General features: G+C 47.7%; 1 protein-coding gene across 1 annotated transcript in view; it reads right to left on the reverse strand.

Moving 5' to 3' along the window:
- Nucleotides 1–511, reverse strand: part of LOC104840371 (cytochrome P450 1B1) — a 4,285-nt gene extending 3,774 nt beyond the window's left edge. The window contains exon 1 of the mRNA XM_010581265.1: nucleotides 27–511. Within this exon, the coding sequence (XP_010579567.1) occupies nucleotides 27–511 (485 nt within the window). The remainder of the gene's footprint in view (nucleotides 1–26) is intronic.
- Between the last annotated feature and the right edge of the window lie 11,492 nt (nucleotides 512–12,003).

A 12,003-nucleotide genomic window follows, 5' to 3' on the forward strand; every position in this document is an offset into this window, starting at 1 on the left:
CGAGGGGACGGCGACGCGCTGGGGACTGGCGGAGGGGAGCGCCGGCAGCCGTCCCGGCGCTCGGAGTCGGGGCGCGCGTCCTCGCTATGCGCCCCTCGCGTGCCTGCAGCCCGCCCGGATCCTGCGCGAAAAACGAGGGATGATCGATAATCAAGGGGCGAGCGCTCAGTAAGGGCTCAAAACCGTATTTGGCGTCGCGGACGCTGCTCTCTTCCTTCCCCCCCCTCCCCCCTTCTTCCCCAGTGGGAAAAGTTTGCAGCGGCGGATCCAGGAGGTCACGGCTGAGGGAGGCAGAAAGGGAGGCGGGAGGATGCTCTCGCCTGACGAGCCTCCGCAGATGCAGGCAGCCGCCCTGCGCTGGAGACAGGTTCATCCCGGCGCTGCGCATCGCTCCTCCCGGCGAAGGAGCCCCTGCGAGAAACGGGCTCCCCGCGCCGCCGTCGGAGTTTCCCGCCGCGCCGGAGAGGACACCTCCGCACATGGCCACGGAGCCCCCTCTGTCCCGAGCCATTCCCTCCCTCCCGCACCGTCGCGCCCGTCGCGGCAGCGCAGGCTGGCGGCCGGCGGCCCCGGGGGTGGGCCGCGGAGGATGCCTGAGGTCCCGGCGTGGCAGAGCTGACCGGTCCCGCTTCCCAGCCCCCTGCCCGGGGACCACCCGCTCCTACCGTTTGCTCCAGCCTTTCCGAAGCAGCGAGGGGAAGAAGGGGTGAAATAAGCGGCCACCTCGGGCGCCTGTAGCAGAACTGACCTGTTGCACGCTGCTTCCATCCGAGACCTCGGCGAGGATGGAGGGGAGCCGGGCGGCCGGCGTCAGCTCTAACGGGCAGCCGCAGGAGGCGAGCGGCGACGGCGAGGTTCAGATCCCAGCTTCTGGGAAACTCATTAGGAGCCGCGGTTCCTGTCACCCGGAGCTTGGCAGGTCATGTGCAGGCAAATGCCAGTTGCACCCGATCCCAGCGCAGAGTTCCTATCACCTTTCCAGCGCTTTAACCCTTCGGAGCTCGCTCTGCCGGTGCAGCCCCGCGGGCCGGGGGCGAGCGGGCTGCTGCCGCCCCCTCCCTCCCTCCCTCCCTCCCACCCGCCTGCCGGGCTGCGGGGACCGGACGGGGCCACCCCGGCCCGCTGCAGGGAGAGAAGGCGAGCGGCTCAGAGGACGCGGGGAGGACGGCCCGCTGCCCCCGGGCGGAGTCGGAGCCGGAGCAGCCGCGACTGGGCGCCTGGCATTGGTACTCGCGGCTTTAAATCCGCCGGCATCCGCGGTGCGCGGCGCGGCGCGGCGCGGGCGTGCCGCAGTTAGCCCCGCTGACAAATCGCCGCTGCCCGGCCCTTCCCCTGGCTTGAGGGGGTCGCAGCTATTTGCCGGCTGCCCTTGGGCCCCTCGCCAAGCGGAGCGGCTGAGCCGCTGAGGCTTTTATGGCCGGGGCCAAAAGTTTTCGCGGAGGAGGTGCCGGGAGGGGAGCGGGGTGGCGGGCGGGCTCGCAGCCCTCCCTGTCGGGAGGCAAGGTCTCCCCTGCATCTTGGGGGCTGAGGAAGCCGGAGAGCTTCCCCTCCTCCGCCTGTCGCCTCCCCGTTGCGTGCGGAGTTTGCATTGCGTGAGCCGGGGCTGGAAAGCCTCCAGCCATCTCCTCCCCGGGCCCCTACCCCTCCTCGCAGTACCTGACACCGGCTCGGGGGGGCAGGAGGCAGGGAAGCGCCGGGCAGCTCGCACCCCGGCCGGCCCCGCTGCTGCCCTCCAGCCTGGCCCCCGCTCGCGCCGCTTTTTTTTACTCTTAAATCTGGCACCTCCGCCCGCCCCGGGAGGGCTGGCGAGGGGCGTCCGGGTGCGGCGCTCCAAGCCCCCCCCGGCTTTCCGGCGCCCCGGGGGAACCGGGGCCGCAAAACCCCCCGGCATCAAGGAAACCGTTCCCCAAGAAATCAGAACGCTCTTGCCTTGTTGTCGTCGTTTTTGCTGTACCAAGCAAAATTTAAAAATATGACATTCATTTCAGATTATCTACAGTCACGTCGTGCGAAGAGAACAAGGTGTTTTGGTGGCATTTAGGGATTAGACAAAATTAGATGCTGGGAGCCAGCCCAGCTCAGGGTGTGAACCCAGGCCTGGCCAGGCGGCTACTGCTTCCGTCTTTGCTAAGAAGTGTAATCCTGGCTGCTGTCACTGTCCCGGGCTCTTCCAGTCAGCAGTACCACCGCTTGCTCAGACTACCATCAGCCATATCTCTCTGCATGCCTCAGAGCGCACTACGCTTCTTCCTGCCATTGCCAAGTGACAAAGGTGTCAAAACCACTTTTTCCGAGCAGTGCCAGGAAAAGTGAGCTTCCCTCTTCCCAGCCCCGTCTCTAGGGTGAACTGGAAGGATCCTGCAGTCCAGCCCAGCACATGGCCCAGCTTCAAAGAGGAGCAAAGGTAGCTCCATCCCTATGGTGTTAAGGTTAGGGCAAGCTTGGAGAGAGACTAGGCGGTTAGGTCTCTCCCTCACCACCTGAAGGTTGAAAACAAATTTCACCCCGCTATAACCGCTCGGCTGTGGCAAAGCGGCCTGTCCCACCCTGACGGCCACCCTTCCCTCCTTCATCAGTCACATGTCAAAGAAGAGACACAGGCTTCTCCCTGCAGAGTGTTCTGGGCACTTGATCTAGGAGGCAAGGACTAGCTTGGATCAGTTACCTGAGCTCTGGATTATAGTGGTGGGCATTTGCCATTGCCAGCAGGTAAATTTGCCTTTTTCCTGGTGACTGTGGTAATCAGTTGCCTAAAATCCAGGCATTACAGCTCCTGTTAGTAAGACCCTAGAACCTTTCTTTGATGTAGCACTTAAACTAGTTGTACTGCAGCCAAAGTGGGAGATTGCCGTTTACTTTCGGGCAAGCAGAACAGATTCCTTTCCAGCTCCCATGTAAATCGGAATTTATAAAGAGCGTCCTCAAGGTGGCCAAACTCTGGTTGCAATTGGTAAGAGGAAAAACAGCTCGGCGTGGGGCTGCTGGAGGTGACATGCAGTGCTGTTTCTTTCCTTTGCAGGCAAGTGGCCCTGCACCCACCTCACTGTTTCTCATCCATCTGTTCAGTGAGGCAATGTGGGCCCAGTGCACTGTACACTTTGCATCCTTCTGACATTTTTCCTCAACATTGTACTGCAAGTGGGATTGTGTCCTGGCCACTAGCAAGCAGTACAAAGGAAGAGCACATTTCCACTATCATCAGCTGCAGATTCACAGTTTAAGGCATAAGCCCAGGAATTACAAGTCCTGGTATATATTTTTTATGTTGTAAGAAAACATTAAGTTTGGGGGTTTTTTGTTGTGGGTTTTTTTTCTTTCACTTCTCTTTGGTCTTCAGGAGTTCAGCTGCTATTAGACAGGAGAGAACGAAAAATCTATTTTAGATATTTTGTTCTATTGTGGTAGTACCAACTGATCCCCCTGTACTACGTGCTGTACAGCCAGAATATTTACAGTCTTGAATTACTATTGCATCAATTACAGCCGGAGTATTATTTTGACTGTATGCAATGAATGTTCTCTCAATTTTCTAGGCTCTGATTCTATGTGACCTTGATTAGTCCCTTACAATCAAGCATAACTTGGGTGAAACATTTTATCACAGCAATGAATTAGTGTGGTACAAACAATGCAGGCAATGGATGATCAGGCCCTTGGTCTCTCTTATATTCCACAAACTGCCCTCCTGCCTGCCTCTTTATTTACTCTTCTCACTTCTTTTGTTTCTAGAAGCATAGAAGTTCAGAATTCCTCTTAGATAATGCATCGTTCTTTTTTCCCAGTTCTGGGGACTTAATTGAGATGCAGCTCCTACTGAAGTCAGTCCCAGGTTCCTGAGTCAAAGTTAGTTTTGTTAGGCATCGAAGACTGAATCACTGAAAACATACGCCACCTAAAATGAATTATTTCTGAGGCCTAGAAAACCCCACTTGATGTAAGATATGGAAAAGTGAAGGAGCTGAAGGGGCGGAAGTGGGTGGGTTTGGGATTAAGGGAAAGGAATTCAGGCCTAATCTGTTAAAAATCCTGATTGATTTGACAGGAATGCCAGACACAGGGGACTGGCAGAGTCTGTGGGGACATCAGTACCTCTGTGACTCTGAATGAAGGTGCTTTATGTACGTAGACAAGAGTCCTTGTTGTGGAGGTAGGAGTTTGATAAAGGAGAAGGAATTACACAACCTGGAGCATCTTCATTCGCCCTTTGAGAGGAAAATTTTATCTCTCTGCCACAGCTCTCCCTTCTGCAAGAAAATCCCTTAACCCCTAAGAGATTTTTTGCAAGTGTTGAGAATTACCTAAATAAGAGTTTGCAGACTCAATTCTCATTTTTTCTTCTAATTATGGCAGCCATTGGCTTCTCTTTTGGACACTGGCAAGGTGCTCATAAATCCTCATGAGCAGCAACTGGAATTTCTCAAGGACTTGACCTTGTCCCATTTTCTTTCCTTACTGCTTCCTTTTGCAGTTTTCCATGGAAAGCCTTCCCACACTGGGTTTCTCTGTCTCTTTCCCATACCTGGGACTATGTATCTTTTCCTCCTCTCTCTTAATTTTACAAAATCTCAAGGTGGATTATATGACAGTTGAGCAATGTTTTATCCTGGGATTCCTTCAGTACAGAGCTTGTACAAATTGTTTACAGTTTATAGAGTGATCCAAGACATTCTTCATTAAATAATCCCTTGGAAATATTGTTTCTGATTGTCTGTTTCTAAGTGTTGCACAATACTATATAAGATGAAGAAACAAGTAGCATAACTGTAAAACACAAATCACTTGGAAACTTAAACAAATGCAATATCCTACTGTTTCAGGCTGCTTAAAATTGTACAGGCGTTCTTACATACCTCTGGAGTTTGACTCTAGTCTCAACAATACTGCTGTAAATCAGGAAAATCAGCATTAAAACAATCAGATTACAATCAGAATTAGAACCTGTAAACCTCTGCGTTTACGACAGCTCACTCAGATTACGTTTACACTGCAATCCAGCATGATGCAGAGTTACCACTATGCTTCAAGTCGTTTCAGATCCAGGACCAGAAGATCTGTGCCAGCCACTCAGACCAGACGCAGTGCAACCCCAGGGCAGCTGGCTCTGCAGCCACCATCTGTGCTTGCTGCTCTGCACCGTCTAGATGTGCCTGCTTGCTCAGGCTTATCTACATGATACCGAATTGCTCAGTGTTAAACCTAACCTGAGACTGGGGCACCACAAGTGCAGATGATAATGAGATCATGTCTGACACAAGTTCCTGGTTTTGCTCAGTTTGGCAGCTTTCCTGTGATGTCAAGCATGAGATGTGAGCAAAATATAAGGAACCACATCCTCAGTGCTACCCAGAGTGCCAGGCATACACAGGAGCCGACTGCAGCTTCATGATTCAGGTTATTTATTTAGGCCAGTCACTGTGGCCTAAAGTAGAGCATTTGTGGTATGCTTTTTAAAGCATACGTATTTGTGGTTACATAGCGTGTGCTTAACCTTCATTAACTTACAGCTTTCCTTGGACTTTCACTCTTCTCTGCATTCCCACTGACTTCCAAGCTTACATTTCAAATCTCTGTTGCTGTTGAAAAGCCTAAACTGGGCTCCTAATTCTGAGCCAAATTCCCCCAGCTGCTGTGGGAAGGCAAAAAACCTCTCAGTACTTGCTGGGGCTCAGCTTAGTGCTAGTCTGAATTGTAGCCTCTCCATCTGTTTGCATTTTGCATGTTACTTGCAGATTAAAGGCATACATTGTGGTGTGCTTCCACACAGGTAACACACAGGTATGATTACAGAAATGAGGAGATAGCGTTATACTTAATTCAGGCATCAAACTTGATTATGAAACTTTTAATTTTGCATTGCCAAATTCCTACAATATTTCTTTCCAAAGTTTGCTGTCTTTTCTTGACAGTATTAGATGAAGCCACATAGCTAAGCCTTTCTTGAGAGGAAAACAGAGCTGATTCCTTTGTGGCTACCTTTTGAGGAGCCTTTTTAAACTGCCTTCTGCTATGACACAAAAAACAAAATCTAATTTACACACTGTTGGGCACTCATCCATGGTGTTTTCTCTGTGTGTTTGTATTTATACTATATAAATGCTCTTTATTAAAGTACTCTGAAAGAAGTACTCTGAAAGAAGTACTCTGAAGAAGATGAATGAAATGACAGCATTTAGGAAATTTTAGACACTGCTCAAGATGTGCATTATTGTATCTTTCCTCAGCATGTGATGTGTGCGCAAACTGTTGTGCCTGCTCACTCTCCCTCTTTAGCAAAGGGGCTCCCTGAAGCATCTGGCAGCTTTCCATCCTCACACTGATTCTGAGGTTTGCAGAACCAAGAGCTGTGTTGCCAAGGTCCAGCTTTATTTTAAACTATAGAGAGCCTGTATGACGTGCTAGGTCACTCCCAAGCTTAAAAATGATAACATTGCTTAGGGCCAATATTGTTAACATGTTAGCAAGGAGTAATATTGCATTTCTCATTTGTTTTCCAGACTTTGTTGGGTGTTATATTAGTAGTGGTGATACAAAGTTTGTAGTGCAATTGCTTTATTAACTCTAAGATTTTAGCATTTGCCATTTTAGAAAATGCCACTGTGCTTGCGTGCTCAGTGTAGTGACGGATGCTAGCTCAAAACAGCCCTAGGCTACAGCTGAAAGCAAAGTCTGCTTCATTCACAGGCAGAAGCATATTCTGTGGGGGTGAAGGTTTTAAAGATATACCTGTGAATTTCTACAGTCTTTACGACAGATGTGCAAAATATGATTTTTCAGAGTTTGGAAATTTGTCCAAATTTGAGTGAGTTATCAAGGGAAGAGCAAAAGGCACAAATGTGGGAGAAAAGACATTACCCAGATGAATGTCAAGTCCCTGCTTTAGAGCTTGAGTCTACAAAGCTTTTCAAAGAAAAAGCCACCACCCTGTTTCAGTACCAACACTTATTTTCCTTGTTCCCTTAAATGGATTCAACTGGGTTTGGATTGAACATTTCTAAAAATTACAATGTAAAACATGCATTTTTTTAGTGATAGAAAATTTCAGACTGGTTTATTAAAGTTGGACAAAGTTATAAGTAATGGAGGACCTGGAGTTTCCAGCTAAGGGAACTCTGTGCAGGTAGACACCATGACTCTTCTGCACAGAGAGAGAAGATAGTGAAGCACAGATGGAATGAAGAAACTTACAGTTCTTTGATGAGAACATGAGTTTTCCTATCTTGTGTCCTAGGTGTCCTAGCCATTGATTAGACCAGCCTATGAATGTTCAGCTCACCATTTCCCAAGCAATAATTTCCCATGATACGAATATTGGTCATTCAGGTTCTTCAGTTTGTATTGCGTATGTAACCATTCGTTGGTGCCTTGACAGGAGAACAACTGGTCAAAATGGTAAAATAGGCAACACAATTTGAATCTAGTAGCCTCTAGAGCAATCCTAGTTGAATTTCAGAATTCTCCTACCTTCAGTTATGTAGTGGGGGATGCACAGAGGTGTGAGCATTACTTTGTCCCCTGTTACGATACATCCAGTCCTGCTGGTTAAGGGGGTTCATGGACTGTGCTGCAAACGTCTAAGAGTACTTCAGAAAGTGATGCCGGGGGTCTGGTATAGTGTGTGTACATGTATATACATATGCTTCCTCTTTTAGAGTCAGACTAGGACTGTTGCTGAAGCATAGTGTCAAATGCAAAAGGCAGGTCTTAGCTATCTGTGTTCATGCGGTGTTTTCATGAGGCTGGCAGTGTGTGTCTCTCTTCTTTGGCCTTCAGTTCTAAATTCTGAAAAGCCTGTTCTGTTTACCTGCACCTTCAAGTGGATACAACAAGCTTGCTTGCACTATTAGGCATGGACTGCATAGGGTCTGGGGTAATTTCTTGTCCAAAAGATTGAAATTTTATAATGGGAAGTTTTAAGTGTTTTAAAAAAACATTATCCTTAGTTCTGCTCCATTCAGGTTTTCAGGTGCTCTGAGAGAGGAGGTGGTGCTGGACACAAATGGATTGTCAAGATGGCAGCTGAACCAAAGAGGAACACAATAATATGTGCATCATGAGGGCTTCCCCTAGCTTTTAATCATGAAGAGACAAGCCTTTAGTTGGGATTTCCCAAAGAAGATTCATGTCACGGACCTAAGAAATTTCATGTCAGTAAAGGAGTCGCTTGTAAATGTCACCGCTTAGAGAGCCCTGCTCAAATGAGCCAGGGAACATGCTCACCCTCGTCTCCCTTTCATTACTGCAGGTCAATAAAATGTTGAATAATGTTTGTGAAGCAGCTGCAGAGTGCTAGATTTTCCACCAGAAACAGTGGTTCTAGCTACATTGGCTTTGGTGAAGTATCCTGTCAGATGGAAATGCATTAATCCAAACCAGGACCTTCAGTGATTTGGCTGCTGAAGCTCAGCTGAGGAAACATTTGCACATCCTTCTGCAGCAGGGCATTCTTGGCTTCCTCTGCTGTGTTGTGAAAGGGTTTGGTGTATTTGCCTCCAGCGGTAACTGCATTTCAGTGGTAAATGAAATGAGTCAAATCCTAGGGACTGGGATGTATGCGAGCAATACTCTAACCTATAAAATTATTCATGCTCTTCCCTGGGGTATGGGAAATGGGAGTTGTTTATTTGCACATTTTTTAATTTGAAGAAAGACTTGGAGAAAGTGTATTCAAACCAAGGGGATAAGGGAAACTCCCGCTGTGATATCTGGTCAATGATAGAAAATTGAGCTTAGGAGATTTTGAGAGTATTCCATGTAAGGGTTGCAATCTTGATCAAGACAGTTGACTTCTCCTGTAAGACAAATGAAAATAATAAAGATTTCCTCTAGCCCTCAGTAAATTCGGCGGGGAGAGAAAACACTCTTGACACACAGATTGCTCCTAGCATTTGGAAGCAAACCCAAGGAAGTGTCTGTTTCTGTGAGCCATTCAGGTCTTCTAACCTTCAGCAATGGCAGATCAAAGACCATGAGGGAAACAGGCTGCAGGTGCCAGTCAGGGCAGGTTTCATCTTGTCACAGCACTCTGGGAAGAGGCATTTGCTAATGTCTGTTAATCTCATGGCACGCCAAGGGAGAAAGACAGCAAAAAATTGCCATAAATTCTTCCCTTTCCCAGGCAGCCCACACCCCAGCTCAAGGTGGCTGTATGAAGCCTTGCTGGCTGCCTCCAGAAGGGAAAGCAGTGTGAGAGCCCATGCCCACCCTGGGGTGGCAGGGTGGATCTGGGGTCACCCTGTGGGGTGCTGGCTCTGTCAGGGAGTAGGGGATGAAGCAGCTGCAGAAGCAGCATCGCACTGGAGGTGCACCCTCATGGCGAGGGCGAAAGCAACCGTAGTTGAGACTGTGAAAGCAAAGGTCTCCTAAAGAAGAAAGCCCAAAGTCCATCTTTGCTGCTGTCCTCTCCATAGAAACTCTCTTACCCTACAGTCAAGGAGGAAGTGTAAAACGCTGTGCAGCACCATGGGGAGGAGGTAGCAGCAGTGGAGGTAACATGGTGCTTCTGGCTTTGCCAGATGCAGGGAGAAGGCAGGATTAGGCACAGCTTGGGGTGCTCTAGGGGATGGCTTTGGCCAAAAGCCAAGTTTGCCCCTGTCTTTCTTTTGAGGTGTAAATGGCATGCAAGCAGGCTCCTCTCGGTGGCTTCCCTGTGAAGATAAATAACCTGATTCCCCAGTTATTATCCCCCTGCTCTCCTCCCCTTCCCCCTGACTGACTTTGATTATTGTAACTTTACATGCGCTTTTAATTTGCGTGCAGGCAAGTACAAAGGCACAACCGGATATACCTGTTATTTGCCAATGACCTGAAAGAGTATAGTTTATGTTAAGCCTTGGGTTATGGTAAGGTTTGCACGCGATTCCTCAATATACATGCTGCAGGCAACTGATGGATGGAGGTGATGGAGGGTGGAGGAAAGTTTTAAAGTGACAGAACCTGATTTGGTTCCTATTTAATCCACCAGTTATGTAAAGGCCTATACTGCAATTTTGTGTAGAGCCCAAGTCTTGCTCTCTCTTCAGGCAAGGAATGTACGATCGTGTTATCTGGGCTGTAGTTTGTTCATGGCTGCTCCTGCAACTGATCTTATGAAAGCTTTATGAAAATTAGGCAAAAAAGGCGGGTAAGATACGTACAAACCTCCCTGTTTGGGGGATTGGAGGTGGAGGAGGAAGCTACAAATGAGATGATTCGTGGCAACGGAGTCAGTACTGAGTGTGCAGGGATGCAGCCCTAGTGTGGCGTGGGGGCCTGTGAGGGAGAGGGGATTCACATTTTGTTGCAATGGTCTTAGCCCCCCACACTGCTTGGAGAGATTTCATTTGAGCTAGCCTTCCTTAGCAAGATTTAAAGAATATCCACCACTCATGGGTTGCCTGGTCCTGCAGGAGAGGAAGAGAGAGTAGTTATTCTAGTAGTTACAGCAGAAGACTGCAAGGAGATACGGGGTCCCATGCCAAGCCCAGACACTGACTTGCTCACCCTTGAAAGTGACCACAGAGAAAGCCTAGTGACTTTTAAAAAAAATTTCATTGCAGTGATTCCATATCAAATTAGCTATGTCTTCAAGCAGAAAGGAAGTGGTTTTAGCTGTCAGGCAAGTAAACTAACCTTGAGGTCTGAAACTTGAGTAGTTTTATTTCTGGTATGTGTCTTAACCCAGTGTTAAAGGCTGCACTACAGGAATTAATTAGACAATTCGTTTGGAGCTTCAGGAAAGGGAAAGGATCCCATTCGTTCTCAGCACCACCTCTTATCTTCAGGGAAGTGAAAACAACATGAGTTAAATGCAGTTTTATGGGACTTATGGGACAGACTTTGCTATTCACACTTCCCTTAGAGGTAGTGGAGCAAGGTACAGAGAGTCAAGTGCTACTCTTACAAATGAGGGTATCATAAAATGATTGTTAAAATAACAAAAGACAAGATGGACCTATTGTTACAAGAGGGCTGTGTAAGTTTATGTTTCTGGACCTAACCACATTTAATCTTTTCTGTGCCTCAGCTTCCCCATAAAAGTGGGAGTGATAATGGTATGTGGATCTGCCCAGTATCCATTCTACTGTTCTCTAGCTTGTTAAGATAGACTTTGTACAGCCAACATCCAGGAAATTGATGTTTAAATTTGCAGGATAGTGATTGAGGGACTGAGTTTTTACTCCTGTTTTTAAGTCAAACAAACCAACGTTGCCTTCCATCTTCACAAGCCCACATTATAGCAGGCAACTATGGTCCGCTTGTGAAAGGCATTTATCTGAAGCAGCCTTGGAAAGAAATCTGTTTGCTTTTCTCCTCTCTGCTCTGGTATTTCTTGCTTCCTATTTGCAACCCTCCAGCTTATCTGCCCTTTTGACTAATTGGTTTTATTTTTTAAAAAATCTTCTTTTCCTTATTAGTTTACTATTTACTATCATGTTTTTCAGTTCTAAGCATCCAAAATACATAACACTTTCGCGTATCTTGCAAAAGGTTTCTATTCTGTTTAAAAAAAAATAAAATCACATATAGCACTCCATAGCCTGATTTTCTGATTTTTAAATAAGTTTAGCAAAATTATCTATTGTTGCTGTAAGTACTGATGCAGAAAACAAACCCTTAAAGTGTTGTGTGCTCAAAAACCTGAAAGAGTGTAAAACTGTCTGCTCCAGCCCTGGAATAAAACATTCAGAACAGCAAACCCTGTTGTGACAGGGTTAAACAGTCAGGAAAGGGTTACAGTCTGCCTGCTTGTCACTTGATTCAGCAGGGGTTTAGATGAAGATGTGTGCCCTTTTTCTGGCATGGAAAGCCTGGGAGCCCCTGCAGCTGGCTTTGGATGAGGGAATAGCTTTGCTTTGTGTTACTTTATGAATCTGATGTTTAGATAATAAACTGTATCCCGGAGCGAAAGCTGAAGAAGACTTGGGTATTTCTGTGCCTTGACCTTTCCCTTTCCCCTGGGCAGGAAAGCCCACCAACGTGCAGGATCTGAAAGTGTAGGCTGTGAAAGAGCATGTGACAAGCACA

Source organism: Haliaeetus leucocephalus, unplaced genomic scaffold (assembly GCF_000737465.1).
Source record: "Haliaeetus leucocephalus isolate CR32 unplaced genomic scaffold, Haliaeetus_leucocephalus-4.0 Scaffold752, whole genome shotgun sequence".
NCBI classification, from domain to species: Eukaryota; Metazoa; Chordata; class Aves; order Accipitriformes; family Accipitridae; genus Haliaeetus; species Haliaeetus leucocephalus.